This window comes from Camelus bactrianus, chromosome 9 (assembly GCF_048773025.1).
Source record: "Camelus bactrianus isolate YW-2024 breed Bactrian camel chromosome 9, ASM4877302v1, whole genome shotgun sequence".
Classification (NCBI taxonomy): domain Eukaryota; kingdom Metazoa; phylum Chordata; class Mammalia; order Artiodactyla; family Camelidae; genus Camelus; species Camelus bactrianus.
The window spans coordinates 59,108,799-59,129,947 of record NC_133547.1 but is presented as its reverse complement, the minus strand read 5'-3'; the positions used below and the strand labels follow the sequence as shown (position 1 = coordinate 59,129,947).

At 47.2% G+C, this 21,149-nt stretch overlaps 1 protein-coding gene and 1 non-coding gene across 9 annotated transcripts in view; one reads left to right on the top strand and one right to left on the bottom strand.

Annotated features, from left to right (window-relative positions):
- ZFHX3 (zinc finger homeobox 3) overlaps window positions 1-21,149 on the top strand; it is a 237,038-nt gene that overhangs the window by 198,986 nt on the left and 16,903 nt on the right. For all 8 annotated transcript variants that reach the window (XM_074370501.1, XM_074370498.1, XM_074370496.1 and 5 more), the window contains 2 exons: window positions 11,329-11,462; window positions 11,607-11,807. In XM_074370501.1, coding sequence (XP_074226602.1) covers window positions 11,329-11,462; window positions 11,607-11,807 — 335 coding nt within the window. The remainder of the gene's footprint in view (window positions 1-11,328; window positions 11,463-11,606; window positions 11,808-21,149) is intronic.
- Window positions 956-1,062, bottom strand: LOC123618685 (U6 spliceosomal RNA). Its single transcript, XR_006727140.1, has one exon. It is a non-coding gene; the product is annotated as a U6 spliceosomal RNA (small nuclear RNA).

Genomic DNA, 21,149 nt, shown 5'->3' with positions numbered 1-21,149 from the left:
TCCTTTCTAAAGTCAGAACGCTGGGAACGCGTGAGGGTGTCCCTGGTCCCTGGCCAGCTGAGAGAGTGGAGCCGGAGCCTGGGGAAAGCGTTCCCACGAGCACCGTGGGCCCTTCCCGCGACGGTGGGGCAGCGCGGGCCCGCACCTGGCCCTGTGCTGTCAGAGCCCGACGGGGAGGACGTCAGTGGAGGAATCCTTGGAGACTCACATGGGTGCCTTTGGCTGCTCATGTCCCAGCCCTGTTGTTGGCTGGAAACCAGGCCATTCACTGCCTCTACAGAAGTCATTTTGGCCTAATTCTCTGTCCTTCCTAAACGTGGTTCCATCCCTCTACCTCACTCCAAAGTAAATGTGTCTCCACAGGCAGGGGCGTGTGGGGGAGTGCTGGGAGCCTGGCTTGCGTGGCCCCTTTGTGGTTCGCGTTCTTGCCAGCGAAAACCGGCTTTGGCTTTACGTTTTTCACACACAGATGGGAATCATGAGGCTAAGTCCGTTTTTCCCGAGTCCACTTGTTCCCCGCCACCACCTCCACTCCCCACTCTCTTTTTGTCCAGGCCACTTTCAGGCCACTTGGCTGCTTAAGTCACTGCGGGCAGAATTCCGTCTCACAATTGAAAACAAACCATTTGAACTATTTTTATGTTGAGAAGCAAAAATAGATAAAGGGGTATGGCGTATATATGGACTCGCCTGAATTCCAGTAATTCAGAAGCCTTGGCTTTGAGAATTTCTGTTGTAAGTCATAAGAGAGATGGGCACCGCATCAGCGGAGCAGCTGTTTTTGTGGAGATAGCTCATGCAGACAGCGGATATGCAGAAACAGTCACTGGAGCTCACTTTCTAGAAAGGACGTCTTATGCAGTCACATAACTATGGTAACAGCGTAGTGAGAATCATCCTTAAGGTATAGACCGGGGGCGGCAAAATGTAGATTAAGGAGCAAATTAGTTTTCATTACTGTAGAAAATACCTTGCAGATTTGCATGTTATGCTGGCACAGGGGCCATGTTAACCTTCCTTGTTTTGTTTCAGTTTCAGCTTTTGTGCTGATGAGGGAAGCACCTCTGTTATTAGAATCGTGATCATGATTTTTTAAAAATACCCAGTGCCTTTCTCATGGGATAGCCGAGCACTTTCGTCAGGCTCTCGCATTCTTCTTGGAATCCACCATTATCTTTAGTTAGCAGGTCAGAGAGCTAGAGCTCATCAATGGGAAACTTCGGTGCTCCAGGCTTGTGATCAGACTGCAGTTTGCCTTGTGGATCAGGGATGGATTCCCCAGGGGGGAGAGCTGAAGAGCACGTAACATAGGAGTTTTCTCTTACCATGTGAAGATTGAAGGAGACTTGAAAATCCTGTTTCTCTATTTGTCAGAAAGAATTGTCAGCTCTTTATAAAAGCATTTCTTCATTTTTGTTTTGTTTTTATTTTAATAAGACTTTTTTTAGAGCTGTTTTAGGTTTATAACAAAATTGAGAGGGAGGTACAGAGATTTCCCATTTACTCTCTGCCCTTCCCCTCCCCACGCATTGCTTCCCCCGTGATCAACACCACTCACCAGAACAGTACATTTTTTGGAACCACTGATGCCCCTGCACTCATCCACCATAATCATCCAAAGTCCACAGCGTACTTTCCGGTCACTCTTGATATAAGTGCCATGGGTTCAGACAAATGTATGACAACATATATCCATCATATCCTATCACAGAGTATTTGTATTGCCCTAAAAATCTTCTGTGGTCTGCCTGCTCACCTCTCCCCAACCCCACATCCACCCATTTTTCTGATCTCCAGCACCTAGCAAGTGCTTAGTACTGTTTGAATGTTTCATTAACAGTCAGTAGATGAAAGACTGTGACCATAAACACTTTCAAGTCCAAATCATTAACGACATTCTGCTTTCTAAACATCAAGCCCATGGGATGAGTAAGATTCTTCCATGTTGATTGATAGAAGAGGCAAATTTAGGGTGTCTGTGCTTGTCCTTAAAACCAGGCCTCTCCGCTCTCTCTGTGGTTATGTGTCCTCACATGGACCCATACTGTTTCCCAGAAATCCTTCAGAAAACAAAACCACAGTGGCACACGTTTGCGCTGTCACCATGTGCGAGCCTCTGGTGGGCTTCATGGGCCTGGTCGGTCTTGCTGGCCTCCCAGAAATGCTGTGAGTCAATGCTGAACTCCAACCAATGGACAAGGAGGTGGAAAGTCCAGCGAGGTCGAGGGCAGAGCTCAGGGTCACATAGCTGGACTGGGACCAGGTTAGGGCTGCACTGTTTCTTAGCAAGGAGGGCTGACGCCTTTGTGTAAAGAGTGCTTGGCTGGAGGAGGGAGAGAGCAGTGGGCGAGGAGTCCCCGAAGGCGCACTCAGGCCGCCTCCCCGTCACATTCATCCTTGGTCCTGAGCCTTCGAAGACAGGGAGTGAATGGAGCGCAGTTTGCTCGGTGGAGACTCAGAAACATGGGCGTAAATACTACTCGGCCTGCGGTCCCCCTCTCTGTGCAGAACAGAGTCCAAGAGGAGTCGTTTCTAGTCTTCTTGGTTCTTTAAACCTGCAGAGGAAAGTGGAGAACTGTTCCCGTTTCCAGCCTTCCGGGGGCCTGAGCGGTCTCTCTGCTCGGGCACAGGCTCTCGCCCACTCCGGTCCAACCTGCGCGAGCACAGGGAAACCCCCGGCGGGGCGCGGCGGGGGTTGGTTTGCCGGGGTGCTGAGAAGTTCCATGCAGGGCTCTTTGTGTCTGTCACCCTGCTGGGCCCAGGTTTTATGTGTTTATTTTCACAAGTTCCATTTCACTCTTGAAATTTAATTAATTGTCTTATGAAGGTAGGTTTAGAATGGAGAAAAAAACAACGTGAGAGTCTTACTATGTTCCAGTCTCTGGAGCCTGTGCTCTGTTGGGGCTCAGAGGCCCTAACTGACCTAATTAATGTCAGAGTCGATGGGGACTTGATGAGCTTCTGTTAATTAACTGTGGTCTGGTCCCAGCATGACCCACATCGCCCCCTGTTTTGACCTACATTTCGCACCTCTGGACTTGTTCCTGTCAGTTAGGTGTCTCTAAGGTCCTCCTCGTTCTGGCTTTCTCCAAGTCCACAGTTGTCACAATCTGGTAGTGAAGCCAGGGGGCAGAGTGATAATGCAGGCCATGATGTGACCCCAGCCATGGCCTGTGGCCCACAGAGACCACAGCTGCAGATGGTGTCTGCACGGCTCAGGAACTGACAAGGGGCCAGAGGCAGGCAGTTTGATTTGATACCTCAAGGTGCAGAATCAGGTCTTGGCCCCTTTGGTCCCCGGCTCCTGGTAGAAGCAGGACTCTTGGTGGCCCATGTTGAGAAGTTATTAAATATGCCGACAGCTGATGGCCTAAACGAGGTGGTGGCTGGTGGCTCTGTTTTGACTGGTGGCTCATTCATAAACCTGACACAGAGAGAGCAAGGTATCTTGAAACTGAATTGCGGGATGGCCTTTTGGGAGCTCAAATCAGTGAAGTTAAGCAGCCTTATGCATATTTCAACAAGGAATTAGTACAACAGATTGATGCCTCTGATGTGGTGCTTAGCACTGTTTTTTCCCCAAAGGTGCTGACAAGCAGCAACAGCCACCAGTCATCGTGGGCCCGCCTTCCATCCCACCTTGGCTGCTGGGAGAGCATGGCACCATCCCCTGTTCCCAGAATCCTGACTTGTGGGCACAGGGGCCAGTGTGGGTCTCTGCATCCTTCCCAGGGCTGAAGCAGAGGGGGCCTCGGACTGCTGTGACCTGCAGGTGCCAAGGCCTGTGAAGCCTGTACCAAAAAGATGCTTCCTCCTCCTGCAAAGTGGAAAGAGCCCAGAGAGGTGTTTGCCCCTTTCCCAGAGGTTCTCCAGGACACGTGGACAGAATGAGACTTCCATAAGCAAAGCAACCTGTCCTCACTCTGGATTATGCTGCTCACAGAACACGTGGGGGTTATTCCTTCCGAATTTCTAGCTTTGAAAGTCTGCGTTGGTTGGGTTGGGGCAGACAGATTCCCTGAGGGACAGCCATCTTTCACCTTTGGCCTGAGGGGGAGACATCTAGCTTTGAGACCCGCCCTGGCTTTCGTCCCCGAGTGTCCATGAGGAGAGTGTCATTTTTAGCAAGAGTCAGCTGGAAGTGGACAGCCAGACCCGCGCACACCTGCCAGGCCCCGGTACTTAATTCTAGTCCACCCATGAAGCTGGTTCCTGCCAACTGCAGGAAGCTTCGGCTCTGAGGGCGGTTCTCCGAGTGTGGCTGGACCGTGTCAGCACGACCTGGGAACTCGCCGGAAATGCAGCGTCTCTCAGTCAGACCAGTTCTAGTGGGTGGGGCCTGTTGGCTGTGTTTTAACAAGCTTTCCGGGAGGTTTCTGACTCACACTTGAGTTTAAGAATGTTGGGGCTTTGACCGCGGTGACCTGTGTGAAGTTTGAGACCCATTTCTTCTTTAACTGGATGGCAAGGCCGTGGGACCCTCCACGTGAGAGGGACTGAGCTTTCCTGAAGGACACTGGTGCGCAGAAGAGGTGTGGGTCCTGGTCTCGGCAGATGGAACCCTGGATCGCAGGAGCCGGCGTGGGAAGGAGGTTTGGTCAGATGTTGGGGTCACGATGAAGAGTGATCAGGGACCCAGAAATCTTTATCTGAACCCTGGTTAAAAAGTAACACCTAGGTGAAGGGGAAACAGACCTCTATTCTCACAACTTCCTGTGAATCTATAATTATTTCTAAATAGAAAGCAAAAGAATAATAATAACAACAGCAACAAAAACAACACCTCAGAGCTTCCGAATATTCCGAGTGCTGACCTGTCTGGTGCATCTTTGAGTTGGAGGGAAAAAAATGAGCCATTCATTCCCAGAGTAGCAGTTACACCCAGATGTCGTGTAACTCACGTTTCCCTGAGATCCTTTACGGAAACAGGAAGACGTGTCTGAGAAGTTGATGGGGCCCGTGCATCTCGCTCTCCATACCTGCGCATGTTCTCCTTTTTGGGTGGGTGGTTGTCCTTCTCTGAAGTGCTTTCTGGAGATGTCCAGGAGCAGCATAGCTTGGAGCTACTGAAACTGGGACTGTGTTTTGCGTAGAAGGCCCTAACCCTCACTGGGCTGGCCTCTGCGGCAGACTCCGCCCCTTCGGGCAGGCGGGGAGGGGCGGGCGTGAAGACCCCCGCTGGGTGTGTGGTGCGGGCCTCTGCTTTGCACAGGTCCCCTGACTTCTCCCTGAAATGTCCTTAAGTGCTTGGTTGGAGGCAGGATGAAGCCATGCATGTTTAAAGACCAAGTTGGCAGCAAGCAGACCCTTTAAAGGAACTTTTGTTCTCTGTATTAGGGGAGGAACTTAGGCAGATCTCTGGCCACCGATCAAGTGCAGGAGCTCCGTGGGAAATGCAAGTATGAGATCCTAGCCACTCCTCTGGGGAGGGAATTGCAAGCAGATGCCAAGAGCAGCTCCACATTCAACGGTAGAATGAAGATCACAAAGTCCAGCAGCACAGATGACCCTCTGGAAACAATGCCTTTCTGCTTTCTGGAGGGGAGTGAGAGCCTCTGAGAGGTGGAGGGAGGAGGGCTATGGAAAGAGCTCCCCGCACCTTTCAGTTCATTCTCAGTATGAGCTGAATAAACACTTTCAGTTCTGGTGAAGCTTCTGTGACTGGCGGGCTGAGGCCATTATCCCAAATCAGGCGTTGAGTATGGAGTTGTGTGAATTTTTTTTTTTCCCTTAGTCAATGGAGATAGATAAAAGATTGCTGTAAATTTCTGGGGCAGGTGGCAAGCCAGTTTACGGAACACGAGGCGATGAGAACCTCTGGCTTACGGAAAGTAGCATGAATTAATAATCATTTAATTGGCTCCTCCATTATGTTGCTGGTTTGGGAGATGGAAGTTTAGATGGAGGGGCTGTCAGTGGTACTTTAGCTCAGAGTCTGATGGTTGAGAAGTGGGGGTGGCGGTTGTCTTCGGCCCCTCCTCAAGGGTTACCTGTCAGGCAGCATCCCAGGCCTTGAGTGGGCTTACCTCGGGGTCCCCAGAAGGGAGAGGGTCAGCACTTGGGTGAACGCCACTTCCAAGTGCCCCTGCACCACGAAGAGAGGAAATGCAGGGGAGACTTCCCAGCACCGCGGACAGCTCAGCACGTGCCCAGGGTATCCCCCAGGGAGGACTCTGGCCAGGGGCTGGCCTGTGGCAGAGAACGTCCACCATGCCAACAGCGCCATTGGTGTGTTGAGTGATGAGAAGGTGAATTTTGCTCAGGAAACTGAAACTTCCAGTACTTTTGATTTTCTTGGAGGGCAAGTCAATGTCTCAGCTTATGATTAGAGAAAGCCAAAAGCTGGGGACCTTAAGATTCCATTTCTACTTCATTTCCAATTTTTCTTCAAGGTTCTTTTTCACGAGGCAGCAACTCCATGCCCTCCCCAGCTTCAGAGTTGTACCACCACACTACCAGGTGGGAAATGAGGCATGTGTTGGCATTAAGTCCACCGGCAGTCCATGGTATTGGGAGTACAACTCTTAAGGTTTTTTGTCACCAAAATTTCAGTGACTCGGATTTTAGTTGGTTGGTGGGGATGGGAATGGGTGAGAATTCATTCTAGGAAGAGTGGTTTTATCAGGTGAAGTTAAAGGGGCTGTATTTCCACCATACTTGACCATTTTATAAGCCCCCTAAATTGCACTATTCTTACCTGTTCTTTAAAGTGAGTCACCTCCTACCTGAAACCTTTTATGAAGCTTGTTTTAATTATTGTAGAACATAATAAAAGCACTTCTTGGAAATTGCAAACAAAACTTGCATAAATTCAGATTGGCTCTCCTCTCTTCTCTACTCCCTCTAATTAATATGACAGGAGGGGTAAATATTTAAGTGATTCTTTTTAGAGGTTAAATACTCCCGAAGCAAGTATGTTCAAAACAAAGGATATCTGGAAATTGATGTCACATGAATGAGTTTTGTTTTTCCTGAGGAAGCCATGCACTGACGACCGTGTTTCCCTTTGAAATGAAATTATTTTCCCTAGAATGTAGGGGAACCTAAGGGAATAAAATGGAGAGTCATGAAGCAGGTCAGTCCCTCTCAGCATTTGTCTTTGTCAGATGTAGTGGCCAGCTCATCCCAGTTTAAGGGGGAATGTGGCTTTCGGCCCAGAACATCAACTTTGAATTTTCTGTACTCTGTAACAGAGACATGTTGGTCCTTTTCTTGCCTCACCAGCGAGTTGGGTGGGGCAACCTTAACTACTGATAAGTTGAACGAGTGTTTGTTCACTCCTTAGAAAGTCTGCGTGGTAAGGAATCCACAGCTCACATCCCGTCAGGCTGTGGTTGGGGTTGGACCTAGCATTCCGTTGTCCCAGTCTCACACTTGCCTCACTGTATAGAGTGTGTAATCCATGGCATGTGCACATTCACAATTCCTTACCACAGTTTTAAACCCTTTGAAGTGCCAGGAGCCCAGCATGTTGCCTGTGGAAGATTCACTGAGATTTAACACATATTTTCATAGGAGATAGCTGCCAAAATGAGGAAAAATTGCTTGAACCAACAAAGTAAAAAATACCACCTGATGTTTCGCACAGTATGGATCTAAATATTAAGTTTTTCATGGATAGTTGAATTTAAATGTTAAACTCTTAATTATAATACTAAAAATATAATATACCTACATGACAAACGGAGAAAATAGGGAAATGGTCCATGATGCCATCACCTAAATACAAGTCATTTTCATCTAGGTTTTTTTCTTGTAACACCTATTTTTTACAAAGCTGTATCATTGTATAATGCCCATTCTAGCCTACTTTTTCTGATTAACATTCACAAGGATTTTTCCTTATTGCTTCATAGCTATCATTTTTAACGTCTTCTGATACTCAATAGAGTATGTGTACCGTTGTTTACTTAACCATGCCCTGTCGTAAAAGATCTAGATGGTTTCCGATTCATTCTGTCATCATAGAAAACTGACCCTTTGAGTTGTTACCAGTACAAACCAGCAGTTCCAGGCACTGTTTAAACTATGGCTTGTCTCTTGAGCGCACCAATTTCCATTCACTACTGTGACATCATAGTGACCTTAAAGTGACCAGTAATTAATTTTTTAAAAAAATCATGTTTTCTAGACTGACATCTCTCCTAGAATTTAAGCTAAAGTTCGAAAAGTCTTCAAAGCAGAAAACCACAGTACTTTCTCTCTTGGTCCTCATCCCCCCGCCTTACTTGGCCCCCAGTATATGCTAGTGACAGAACTGAGGGAGAAGTTGCTTTTGAGACTCTGGCCCTTTTGAAGTCATTCAGAGAGAAGAGGCTTGAGAAACCCAGACTGTCGTGGCCGGTAGCAAGCCCTCACCCAGCCTGCCAGTGAACTTGCACAACTGTTTGCCCATGTACAGAAATTATACAAAAGCTTTGGTACCATGTTTTGATAAGGATTGACATTTTGATGCCTGGGGTCAAGCCAGGAGGGGGCCTGTCAGCCTAGTTAACCTAACTCTTAGGAGCAGTCCCCCCATCACCCAGGGAGACACCAGGGGACTGTAGCTGGGTGTTAATAGACTCTGCTGTAAGAAAGGCATAGCTTTATCTTTAGAGAAGAAACCTGGTGTCCACTTCTAGACAGATCTGATCTAATAAAAGTGCCGGGTGCCCGGTGTAGAAGGGAGACGGGCCTCAGAAGATTTTATTCCAGCGGATGCCATTTTCATATTGTAGCAGGGCTGTTGTGTTCCTCTGGAGAAAGAGGAATGAGTGAGCGAGTGCTGATTTTATTTTTTTAAACACTTTATAAGGACTCCTTAGCTCGAGCTCACAAAGGAAGCTTTAGAATTCCAGAGCAGTTTGAGAGTATGAAAAAAAAAGGTAATAAAAGTCCCCCTCTCCATGCAGGGGAAAAGAATAGTGGCTTCTGAAACCAGATTTCTCACCTCTGCAACCTCGTCACAGTTCATCATGCGTGCGGCACTGAAGGAAGAGGGTGGACTCTTTGGTCCTATGAGGAAGCTAATGCTGACTGGGTTACACTGTGTTTGCTTTTCAGGGAGTGAGATGAGTTGGGTGGTCTCAGCCTCCGTGCTCATTCATCCACACTGCCGAGCAACTGCACGACTGATGGTCTTTCTAAAGGGGGGCGGCAGGCAGATTGAGGGCATTTACAAGGGAGTGTCACGGTCTTGTAAAAGCAAGTGTTGTTTCAGGTCAGGCAGACTAACAGAAAGACGGGGATGGGTGTTTAGAACAGAATCTGTATCTTGGCTTGCCTCTAGCGGAAGGAGGAGCAGAGAGCAGCTCTTTCCTAACTGTAAGCCCCAAGCCTAACCAACCCCTGCAGGCTAGAGGTGGAAATAGGGAAGGTAAAGTACAGCTCTAACACATAAGCATCCAGAGTATCACCTAATGCACTTGAAGGCTTAACATAGAAGATACCCAGTAAGCAGAAATGAAAAGTGGTGGAGAATAAGGAACCTTCTGGGGGCAGGGTGAACTTAAGTCCCTGAAACAGTATAGACTCCTATTGTGGGAGTGTTCAGGCAGGGACCCATCCCACTCCGAGGCCTAAAACCTGCGACATGAGGTTCTGCGGGATCAGGCCTGTAAGGGGCCAGGAGATGGGGAGTGGGCCATGGGGGAACCAGACTAGAAATGTTACAGCACCTAGTTAATTGGCAGCCAGTCCATCACATTAAATATCCAGCCATCATGTATTACCTTTCAAGTGAAAATGAATAACTCCCATTAAGAGCAAAATGGGTTTGAAGTCGATTCAAGACAGATTAAAGTACTGTTATGAATGTGTGTGTTGGGAGGAGGAGAGGGTCTGTGTGTAATATGCTTGTCCTTGTACTTTTTAAATAATAGATGTTCTGCAAACTTATGTAGACTAGGTTATCAAGATACTGGGATGAAAGGTCACAAGATGTGCATGCTGGGAAGAGCACCAACTTCCTGGAATATTTTCTGCATTTAGCAATTTTTTTTCAAAATTATCATGTAGCCTTATGATTTTAATGTATAAAATTGATTTTTAAAAATTGTTTATTAAAGCACAGATCTGTAACAGCAGCATCTTGGGTATCAAGAACAAATTTAAAAGCTGGAAACATGTGCTAAGTAACTAGACTGGATGAGACAGCAAGCAGTTTGACCAAAGAGTGAAAACTAGGCTTTCTAAACCAGTGACCTCAACGCCAAGTCAAATTATTTTTCAGGGAGGGAGGGCAGCCGGTATATATTGCCTCACTGTCATTTTCAGGATTTTGTTTTTTCTTAGCGCTTTTAGCAAAATTCTGAAAAATGGAGTTCCACATCCAAGACAAGTGAGAGAGCCGACCCTCAAGATACTGACCAGGTTTTGGAAAGGCCACATCTGACCATCTGGGGATTTGTGTTTATATTGGAGAAGCCCTGCTTATTTATCCTGATTAAAACGCTTTTAGCCCAGCTGTTTTTCTCCTCAAAATCTTCCAGATCCCTTTCCATGTTTCAGCGGACTCCTTCCGCCAACACTTCCACACCCCCTGTTTGCTACCGAAGTCTCTCGTGACTCTCCCCCTTAATTAGTGTTCTGTGTTGCCAGAGGAGTGGGGTGCGGGGGGCACGGTTTGGGCAAGTGGACGGGAAACTTTCCCTCTCACCACCCACTCTGAAGAAACTCTCGCGTCTGGCGCATTAGCTAGATTGGACGTTGGATTCATGCCTTGTCTAGTTTCACTCTTCAGTTACTTCTTCCCTGAAAGCAATTTGCTGAACCCAAACTTGATTTTTTTGCACGTATTTGTATGCAGACGTCCACGTGAACCTTTCTCAGGTTGCGTTTATCATGTCTCCTGTGCTGTGTTGTGATTTCAAGAGCTGTGACAGTAAAGTTGGGGGCACACAGTTGATGGCATCTGTGAAAGTGGGGTGTGCCTGGTGCTCGGATTGACTCATGGCTGGCAGAGCAGCTGGTGAGACAGTCCCACCGCCCTCCCAGCCCGACCGCCCCCCATGAGCCAGCAGGTTCTGTCTTGATTGGCAGAAGTCAGAACAGGCTGAATTTAGCTTAACCCAACTCCAAGCCTATTAGTCCATTTCTTTCCCTTTTTTCTCTTACTGTTCAGTTGTTAAAAGTTGTGTAGTGACAGAAATTCATGGGGGAAGAAAAGAAACACTTGCTGCTTTTCCAGTGTGTCTGACAGATCAGTCCGGATGCTCATCCTACTTTGATTTTGGTGTTTCAGGAAACTCCTGTGCTATAAATGAATTTTGATTTTCACCCAACACAAAGCCTCTGGGAGCTGGCCTGGTCTGGCTGCTGTATTGCATCTTCTGCTTTTTCTTCCAGCATCGTCCAGCCAAGCAGAGAAGGAGCTGACAGATTCTCCTGCAACCGCCAAACGCATCTCCTTCCCAGGTAGCTCGGAATCTCCTGTGTCTTCGAAGCGACCAAAAACATCGGAGGAGACCAAACCTGAGCAGGTGAGGCCGGGAGGGGCTCTGCTGGCGGGGGGAGTGTTTCAGACCCCAAGGGCGCATGAACGCTCGGGTGGGCGGGGCCTGGGGCAGACGCGGTTGCCGGTGGGAACCGAAGCTTCAGCCAGCAGGGTGGTGTGTTCCCCGCAGATGTACCAGTGTCCCTACTGCAAGTACAGCAATGCCGACGTCAACCGGCTGCGTGTGCATGCCATGACACAGCACTCGGTGCAGCCCATGCTCCGCTGCCCCCTGTGTCAGGACATGCTCAACAACAAGATCCACCTGCAGCTGCACCTCACCCACCTCCACAGCGTGGCCCCCGACTGCGTGGAGAAGCTCATCATGACGGTAAGACAGCCAGGGACAGGACCTGGTGGCTCTCTCTCCCCGGGGGTCAAAGGCGAGGCGGTACCACGGACAAGGCTTTGTGTTATTGGACGAGAAAGCCAGTGGGAGCTGGAAATGTCACAGATGTTCACCTGTCCCTGCCTTAGATGTGGCCTGTCCACAGCGTGACCATGGCCCAAAGGGCCAGATACTGACGTGTTCCCCAACATCCCTCATCATCCTTTCTCCCCGCGGGATGCAGAGGCCTCGACGAGGTAACCATTTACATGAAGAAACTGTTACCCAGATTTGCCAAACCTTTACTGAGCAGGTCGTGTTCTTGGTTGCCCTTATATTCATCATCTCTCATTTCATCCTCACGGCCACCCCGTTTTTAAAAAGCTTGACATGTTTACCTGAACAGCTGAGGAAACTGAGGCTCGGAGAAGTTAATCAACTTGATGCCACTTGTCAGTGGCAGGGGTGAGGTTTGAACCCACAGTCTCCAACTCTAGGACCGCAGTCCTGCGACGTGGGAGTTCCTCAGCGCAGGAGGACGCTCGGTCTGCAGCACGTGTTGATTCGTGAACAAGGGCTTTGCCTGTGGAACATGTCGTTGCTCTGCCTGCAGGGCCTGGCTCTAAGTGGCCGCTATAAACATGGCCCAAAAAAGTAGTATAAGGGTTTAAATCTATGCAATGTGAAAGCTTTTCAAAATACTACAGGTAGCAGTAATGTCCTCCTTTCTGTCTGGGGTGGGCTGCTGGAAAGCCCTTACCTGATTATGAGGGGAAAACACCACCAAGGAGAGATTCTCAGCTCTGACCTGCTTCAGCAGTGGAGTGATAAGGCCATTCCATTGCCTTTGTGTGTGAAGACTGCCGTGCAGATCACAGACATACCACCTCTAGGCATTTCCCGTTTTCACTTGGTTACACAAAATTAACGAATAACGTTGTAAGTGGTATTTAGTCGTGAGGAACATATAATTGAGGATGCATCCAGAGGATTTTAGCAGCCAGCGGGAAACTCAGAGGTGACCTAGCATGAATTTCACTTCAGGTATAAATTCACTTTCCATGGCTATTTTGAAATAGACAGACTGGTGAACATTATTGAAAGATTCTCTGTAAGTAGAACTCCCTTGGTGGGTAGGTGGGTTTCTGTGTTACAAGCGTCCTTGGAGCTCTCACCAGCCTTGGGAATAACTCAACAAGGGGGATTGTCTCAGGCCTCATCACACCTCCCACTGATGGCCTGGAATCGGGGGAACCTGAACGAACAGGAGGAGACATGGGGAGGGAAGCACTTTCAGTACTTAACGTTGTTCTTTTTCTCTGGTGCTTATTTTTCTGGTCTAACGTCAGTCTGGCCTAGGAAATGTGAGCCTATGGGAATCTGTATGATCGACTTAAATTAGACTGCAGGTTTCATTTGTAAATCCTTAGGGACTAGTATATCAGTTATATTTCAGATAAACATGGTTTGTCACCTTTTTCTAACAGCAACAGTATGAAGATTCCAAGTAGTGAGTCTGGGGGGGTCACTGAATCTTCTTCATTTACCAATGGAGTCTTTGAGAGTGGGATGTTACTGCTGTGTTTGCTTGGCCAGTCCCTGCAATATTTCTGAGTGTTACCCATTCAAGCAGTGATCCTCAACCTTTTTTTCTGGAGATACTGGAAAAACTTGTTCATTAGCCTTTCTGGGTTATTCTGTGTATAAAGTTTGACAGCCATTGTTAAGAACTCCAAGTATTCTGCATGTACAGAATTGTGTGTACAATGCCAGGGAGCATAAGGATACCCTAAAATTCATCCATGGAACCAAGTTAATAAATGCTGTTCGAGAAGAATCCCTGAGAACATAATTATCTAGGAGAAACATGCTCCCTAAAGGGGCTATGCTTGACACCCTGGGTACCTATCTCATCTTTCCGCAGCAGACAATGGAGATGTTTTCCACACATTTCTGAAAAAAAGTGTGCAAACTGTGGGAAATGTGCTGATTATAGGAAGTTCATTTGCTAGCAACAGAAGAAAGCTATAGGAAATAAAGTTGGAAGTTATAGGAAATGTAATCATAAAAGGGTTTTACACGTAAGGGCATATGTAAGGTTGGTTTGGTACCTGTCTTTGCTTGAGAAGTTGGACTTACTACATGGCTGTCAATATTGAATTGGTTTCTCCAGTCATGAGGATGGTCTGCATTGAGCTAAGCAGTTCCACCCTGATCCTTTATCCGGATCAAGCAGGAAAAGATGAGCAACCAGGGTTAGAGGGCAATTTGTGGCCATACCTTGGGGTGAACCCAGCATCCTGCTTGAGGACTGGACTGCTGATCTTGGTCTGTGCCCTGACAAATTAAGCAGTTGCTGCAGTCCTTCTTTGGAAAAGTTTGGTGTTAGAACGGAATTTGCAATTGTTTTACAACTAAGTGATTATAATGAACCTGTGGTTAAAATCATGCCCCTGGAGGATATTTTACAGCAATTTTATTAGAAAATTGGCCAAGGGAAAATATTGGTTAGGCTTTCTGACTATATATATAGCTGTTTGTTCCTGGACAGCTAGAGCAGGAGACTCTGAAAACAGCCTGATAAGAAATGCCCCTCACATCAGAGCTCCATTTCAAAGCTGTATCCTGAAGGAATGGTCAGTGTGCAGTCGTTCATCCTCCAAGAGGAGAAGGTGATGTCTGCTTTGTCCCTGAGTGGATGAATGGCAGTGAGAGGAAGGAATCTTCTTCCTTGCCAGATGGTTTGACTGTAGATTAGGAAAAGCTGGCAAAACCCACCAAATAGACAGTTCTTGGCAGAGACAGGGTGTGTCCAGGGTATAAAGCTATAAATTCTGGTAAATATTTTTTGCTGTCTGGATCCAAGATCTTGGGATCTGGCTTGAATTGGTTTTCAGTCCCTCTAAAAGTAAATTCCACCCTGATAAATGGAAATAGATTACTTTCTACACAATGTATTTCCGTTCAGTTGTAAATGGAGAGTGTTTTGAGGAGGCTTCATTTAATAATACCTTATCAGACAGCTTTCAGGAACCTGCAGTGTCTAATATGTCTGTTGCTATGGTAACAGCTGCTTGCTTATGCTCTGCATCTCATATCTGTTTCTTCCGTGGGCCCCCTTTTTACTGATGAGGGGGCTTGAAAAATATTATCCACTGGGAACAATTGCAGCTCTGGCCCTCCACTAGGGAATCTGCACCCACAGCACTTCATTCTGCTTGGCCTATTGGAAACAGAGCTCCAGAGGGTGTCTTTACACACATCATGTGAAAGAAGGAAATCTATAAAGCTTAAGGCAGTGAGACCAGTGCCCCTCCAGACCCCACTAAGCGCCGCCCCCCTGCCTCCGCCCCCGTGTCAGTTACACCAAACGCTCACCCAGTCACAGAGAAGTTAGAAGATCCCAAATTCGTGGTGGGGACGTAGGAGCTGCTGCTCGTACCCTTCTTTCCCCACTGTTTTAGGGAAGGAGGGCTGAGGGTGTGAGGGATGGGTTTCTAGCCTCTAAATGAGAAAGACCACCTACTATGCATTTCAGTACTCTTAAATTATTCTAATTGATCGCTGTCCTCAGTGGCAGGACACACCACTGGGATCCTGGAGCATTAATATGGGGAAATTGTCTTTGTTTCTCCATCACTTAACAAAGTATGACCTCACGGTGGAGAAAGGGATTGGCTCTGGAGCAGCCGGGAACACCTTTTTCTCTAGCCCTTCGTCTTTGCTCCCTTTGATCATTCTTACGTTTTGTACACACACAGGTTCCCCTTCTCTGTTTCTGGCCCCGCACTGCCTTCAAGTCTCTCTCCTGCTGACCAACCCCCACCGCTCCCCTCTTGTGGGATCAGGGGTCTGTCTCCTGTGATTTCTTGTGTCATCATCTGTCTCTCTGCTTGGTGTGTGCCTGTGCATCCGAGTCTCCGGGTCAGGCAGGCCACTGGGCCCCCCTGCACTGGGGCTCTCGGGTGGCCACTGGCCCGGGGGCTGTTGCACCCGCTTGGGTACCAGCTCTCACTTTGTCTCCATCTCAGAGGAAGGTAATGAAAATAATCGGGCTTCATTAATTCCAAGCCCTGTGAGATGATAGCCATTTGGAGCCTGTTTGCCAATTAGATGGTCTAAATTAGAAGTGACCTTGGTACGCTGCTGCTGCTCGCCTCTCTGAGTCTAATGAAGCTTTTCTCTCCAATTCAGTCTCTTCTCAGCTCTCTTTTCTCTCTCACTGCGTGTGTGTGTGTGAACAGTTCATGTGTTTCCTTTACTCCCACCTACCTCCTCTTTTAGTCTTACTCTTGGATTTTAAAATCTGGTTCAGGGCTGCGTTTGTTTCTGGCCCACATGAATGTTAACATGGCCCTGCAGTTTTTCCTCATGGGTTTTAGGTTTAAAATTTTTTAAAAAAGGAGGGGATAGGCAACCACATAGAAGACATTTTAGAAGGGAAATGAGACAAAGAGAGAAACGGCCCTCTAGACTCGTGGTCTAGTGCCCACGTGGCACACGTGGGAGGCAGTAAGGGACCAGCTCACAGGTCCTGGCGGCCATCAAAGTCAGGAGAAGAAGTGAGCTGGTGGACCCTCGCTGGCGCCATCGGCTTTGGATACACTGCTGGCTAGGATGCTCGGTTCTGGAAGCAGCTGGCTTAACTTCATGTTTAAACTTTCTGAACAGGACCAATACCACAATCATAAGGATGTAGAGACTGGCCAGATCTGTGCCAGGAAGGCCTGTGTCTGAGGCTTTCTGTCTTTTTTCTCTCCGTCTTGAGGTACTTCATTCTACTGATTTTTTTCATTGATAAGTGAAGGATTTGAGTCTCCTTGAGAGTCTAGGTTTTGGCAAATCTGCGCTTAGACTTGGAGTAGTGAGCCTTTCAGAAGGACACTCAGGCGAGCAGTGCCAAGGCCGTGCGGATGAGGATCTCAGAGAAACCAGGTTCAATACTTTCTCTAAGAAAATACCTTTGCTTCCCAGCATGTGGAACTTGTTGGTTGCATTGATCTGACCTCAGACAGGGTGGCCTTGAGAGGTGAATTTGCATAGACAGTCCTGTTAAGAATTAGCAAAGTGTATACACCCCTTGGCTGCTCCGGGGGTTGTATTTGGCCATTCTACACCCATGACCCAGAGAAAGCAAGGGGTGGGGAGGGCTCCTTGTCATTCCAGCTTCTTCTGTCAAGAAAGAATAAACATTGATGGCCTCTCCCAGGTGCCCGGTGTGGACCAGACCCACACCTAAGTCTGGATTTTTTAAGGTGTGTTGTTGGGGCTTTCAGGCCAACTCACCTTATAGAAAGTTGAAAGGCATTAAATCATAATCCAAAATAATGGTGAACTGAACAGGAGGTAGGAAGTAGGTATTTATGGACCTATGTCATCTTTCCTGATAGGTCAAGGGCAATTACCTAGAGTCCAGGAATTTCCCCCATGATTGCCGGAAATTACCTGCAATAGTTTGTGTTTGAAAGTATTTTTCTAGGAGCCTGCAATTTTCTTCAGATTTTCTAATGAGTTTATGATCTCTAAAAGGCTAATTATTCTGCACGTGAGCGGCTTGGGCACAGGAACCTGTCTTGCTCCACCTCACAAGCATGAAGCACAGGGACCTTGTACAGCATTCAGAGAGTGATGGTCAGATGAATGGATGAGCAGAGTCACTGGATGGAGGTCCTTCCTTCTCTTCAACTTAAGCTTGAAGATTTTTGGAATCAGTAGTGGAACTCTTCTGTTTCTATTGTCATATATGAGAATTGCTTAAACTTAAAGATTTTCAGCAGAAAGTTCAGAGCAGAACTCCACATTTGTCTTGTTATACATAAGGCCTGTTTACTTGTTAGGGAGGAACAAGAGCCACTGTCTTCTTACTGTCGGCATCTTGGCTCAGAAGATGTTTCCTTCTTGCATCCTGTGCATTCTGCACAGTTGGCGGGGCTCGGAGCGGTGGGAGGAACACATATGGAAGATCTCCATGGGGCTGCCTTTGGGTGGCCTCAGATGACAATCTTGAGAGACGCAAATTCTGAGAAGTGATGGCTCTAATCAATTGAATTTTCTTACCAGAAAAACTTTGACTTTTGATAAAAAGGTCTGTTTTAACAGTCTCAGGACCCCTCTATACATTCATTAATGAGTCGAGTATGGGGGACATAATTTAACATACTCAGTGTTTACAGGTGTAAGATTATTAGGAGAATCAATCTACACGGATGTCCATGTAGAAAGTGTAGGGTCTGGACCAGTTGTGTACTATTGCCTGGCTAAACCTAAAACTTTGTCTGTGAATGGGGCGAGAGGGCGGGGAGTGAATGTATGATGCCGCAGGTGTGGTCTGCAGGGAGCTGGTGGCGGGATCCAGTCCTTCCAGGGTCCCTGCGGGTTGGGCCCGTTTGGACTGGCCGTGGTTGTGCTGTAGCCAGGTCTTATCCTCTCACACACACGCGTGTTCTGATGCTTCTGGCCAAAGGGAAGGTCTTTACAGAAGTGTGCTCAGCACTGTTGTGTGATTGCTTTTCCTGCGGATTTCAGCTGCCTGCCTGTCAGAGACTGTGGCTCAGATTGTCCGAAGCTTCCACACAGTTTGGCAGCCAGCTATGGTTGGGAAACAAGGGGTGCCAAGGCAGGTGTTGAAGGAACTCTGCCTTTGGCCAACTCTCATTTTCCTCCATGAGCAGAACTCTTCCATGAGCCCCTGGCAAGACTACACTTTTGGCTCTTCACGAAAAAGCATGGAAACTCTGAGTGACAGCCTTGAGAAGCTGGTAGGGGAGGGAGGAGTGGACACAGACAGGGGAACACTCGTGTCTGGGAGCTGACGTGAGGGCTTCCAGTATCCTGCATGGCAGAGGGGCTTCCGTCACAACCTCTCTGTTCAGACACATGCGCAGATGGGCCCCACCGGAACATCCCCATCCTCAGGTTTCCATTTAGGGATCCTCTTCTTTGCCACTTGGGAATTCCTTGCCCATGAAAATTTTCTATAGCAAGCAGTTTTTGTTTGTTTTCAGGGAGAGACTGGGGACACTATAGATGAGAAGATGCAGGTAGGTAAAGTAATTACTTAAACACATGTGGGGCAAGACTTATGGGTTCGGAGGCCCAGATTAAGATGCAGAGGAGCATGTGAGGTTGATGATTATATTTCGGGGAGAGTTAATTGATGGAAGGTGAAGGCAGACAAAGAACCGCTGCTTACTGCCTTCTTGAATCCCAATCAGGAATTATGATTAAAGTCGCGGCGAGACAACAGAGGGCTGATGAATTGGTGTCTTTTTTTTCTTTTTTGCCGTCATTCACACTTGATTGACTTCAACCTTTCAAGTGCAAAAGTCTCTCTTTTCCATTATTATTCATAGCCATCTGAGTTTTTCTAATTAAAGTGTATGAAAACAATTACTGATCCATCGTACTGAGTCTGTTAGAGGGGATGTCTGCCTTACTGTAATGTGTATAAAAAGCCCACAGTTTTCTATAATGATGTGCAGCTGAGGTGTTAGATAATTTTATTCTTTTTTACTCTGTAGGGTTTTTTTTTTAATTTCTCATGATTCATTTTTTCATAATTCCTAAAGATCCCACGAAAGGACTGATCCTGCAGCTACAACCGAGAAAGGAGGTGGGGGGGAGTCTTTTTTCCTTTCCCTTTCTCCCCCTCTTGCCCCCAACCTCGTGCTCCCCCTCGGTCGAGCACTATAAATTAATCGGTGACCTTTCACTTCTTGGATTCCCGCTGGACTCCCCAGCCACACTGGTCAGAAATGCTTTCTATTAAAAAGAAAATAGATGGAATGAGTTTGGCAATCTCCGCTCCATTCCTAACGACTCATCAACAGCTAGCCTCAGCCAGCTGCCAACGTGCTTTGTGTGAGGGTGCAGATGTCTGTGAGAGCAGGGATCCTGTGTCACTCACGATCACCTGCCACGCACCTGCTCGTCGTCAACACAGGGCTTCTCAGACCCTTCCCCACAGTGCCTGTTGCTTCATTTTTGCACCTACGGGCATCTGAAATTACCCTAAAATGTATTGGGGAGTTACCTTTTGGTGTTTATGGGGACAGATGTCTGGGTTTCCTCTAGGAGTGGAAACAACTACTGATGATTCTTGTGAACGTGTCAGCAGCGATTCTGAGCAAGGCCAGGATCCCCAAGCCATTAAAAATTAATAGTGATTTATTTTAAATATCTAATTTTGAACAGTAATATGGGTGTTCCGGTCTTCGCAACAGCAAGCAAAGATACTATCTCAGTAGTCGTGTTTGATGGGACAGTAGTGCCTCCGGGTGGGGCTGGATGCCATGTAGAAAGGTTAGCAGTGGCTGTAAGTTTTTATTCCTGTAACCTTGGGGTCAGTTTATTTCTCAGGCTGTCATCAAGTTGGGGACAACTTCTAATTCATTTGGGAATATCATTGCAACTACCTTCCCACCCTGTGGTAGGCAGGGGGATATTGCCTTTCTCAACGAAGAACCTGTTATCCTCACATTGGATATTGAGGGCTTGTGATCACAGTAATGTAGGGCAAAAGATAACTTGTCTGGACAAGGTTCTGGCCAGATGGCAGGGAAGCCTGGAAAAATGTCTGAAGATCTGACCTAAGATTGTAGCTCTTTTGACTGAGGCTAATTCTGGAATTGCTGTTTTAGGAAACACTAGCCATGGCCCAGGTGGGGCTGCCCTGTTGTAGAATTTAGGGTGCGGGGCACCCTCTGTGGCCAGGACACTGGCTGGAATTTCCCCCTGATGCTGTGTGTACCTCGGGCAAAGGCTCCAGAAGAAATCCTGCCAGAAGTGAGCCGTAAGAAATGCTCATTTGCACTCAATCTCAGCTTGTAAAGGGTTACAAAATGTTGTTTCCTGGAAAATCTGCCAGTGTGTCTTCGTGTCCTTAGCCTCCCCTTTGTTCCCTTCTCTTCTGCTTACCCTTGCCTCTGTTCTTACTCCCCTCCTCTTCTTGCCTGAATACATTTTGAAAACAGTACTACAATGCTCCCTGCTTCAAGATTACAGTGTACTTTACTAGGTATGATTTAATTAGGGCCCTTATTATGTTTTCAGCAGCTTAAGGTGGGCCTTTCAACTTATCTACCTAATTGGTTGCACAAGAAGTTTCACAGCCCATGACAAAACATTGTCAGTGATCAAAGTCAAAATTCTGCATAAAGGAAAAATATTAATAATAAGATTATTCGTCAAGTGTGCACTGCTAATTATGTCCAGAATGTAACCGTAGAAACACTTTTGACTGATGTGAGCTTTGTCTAATAAACATGAATCTTCAGTGAGCTATGAAAAGTGACACCTCCAGCTTTACACTGGTGAAGGCTAATTTTGCTTGTTAAATAATTTTTA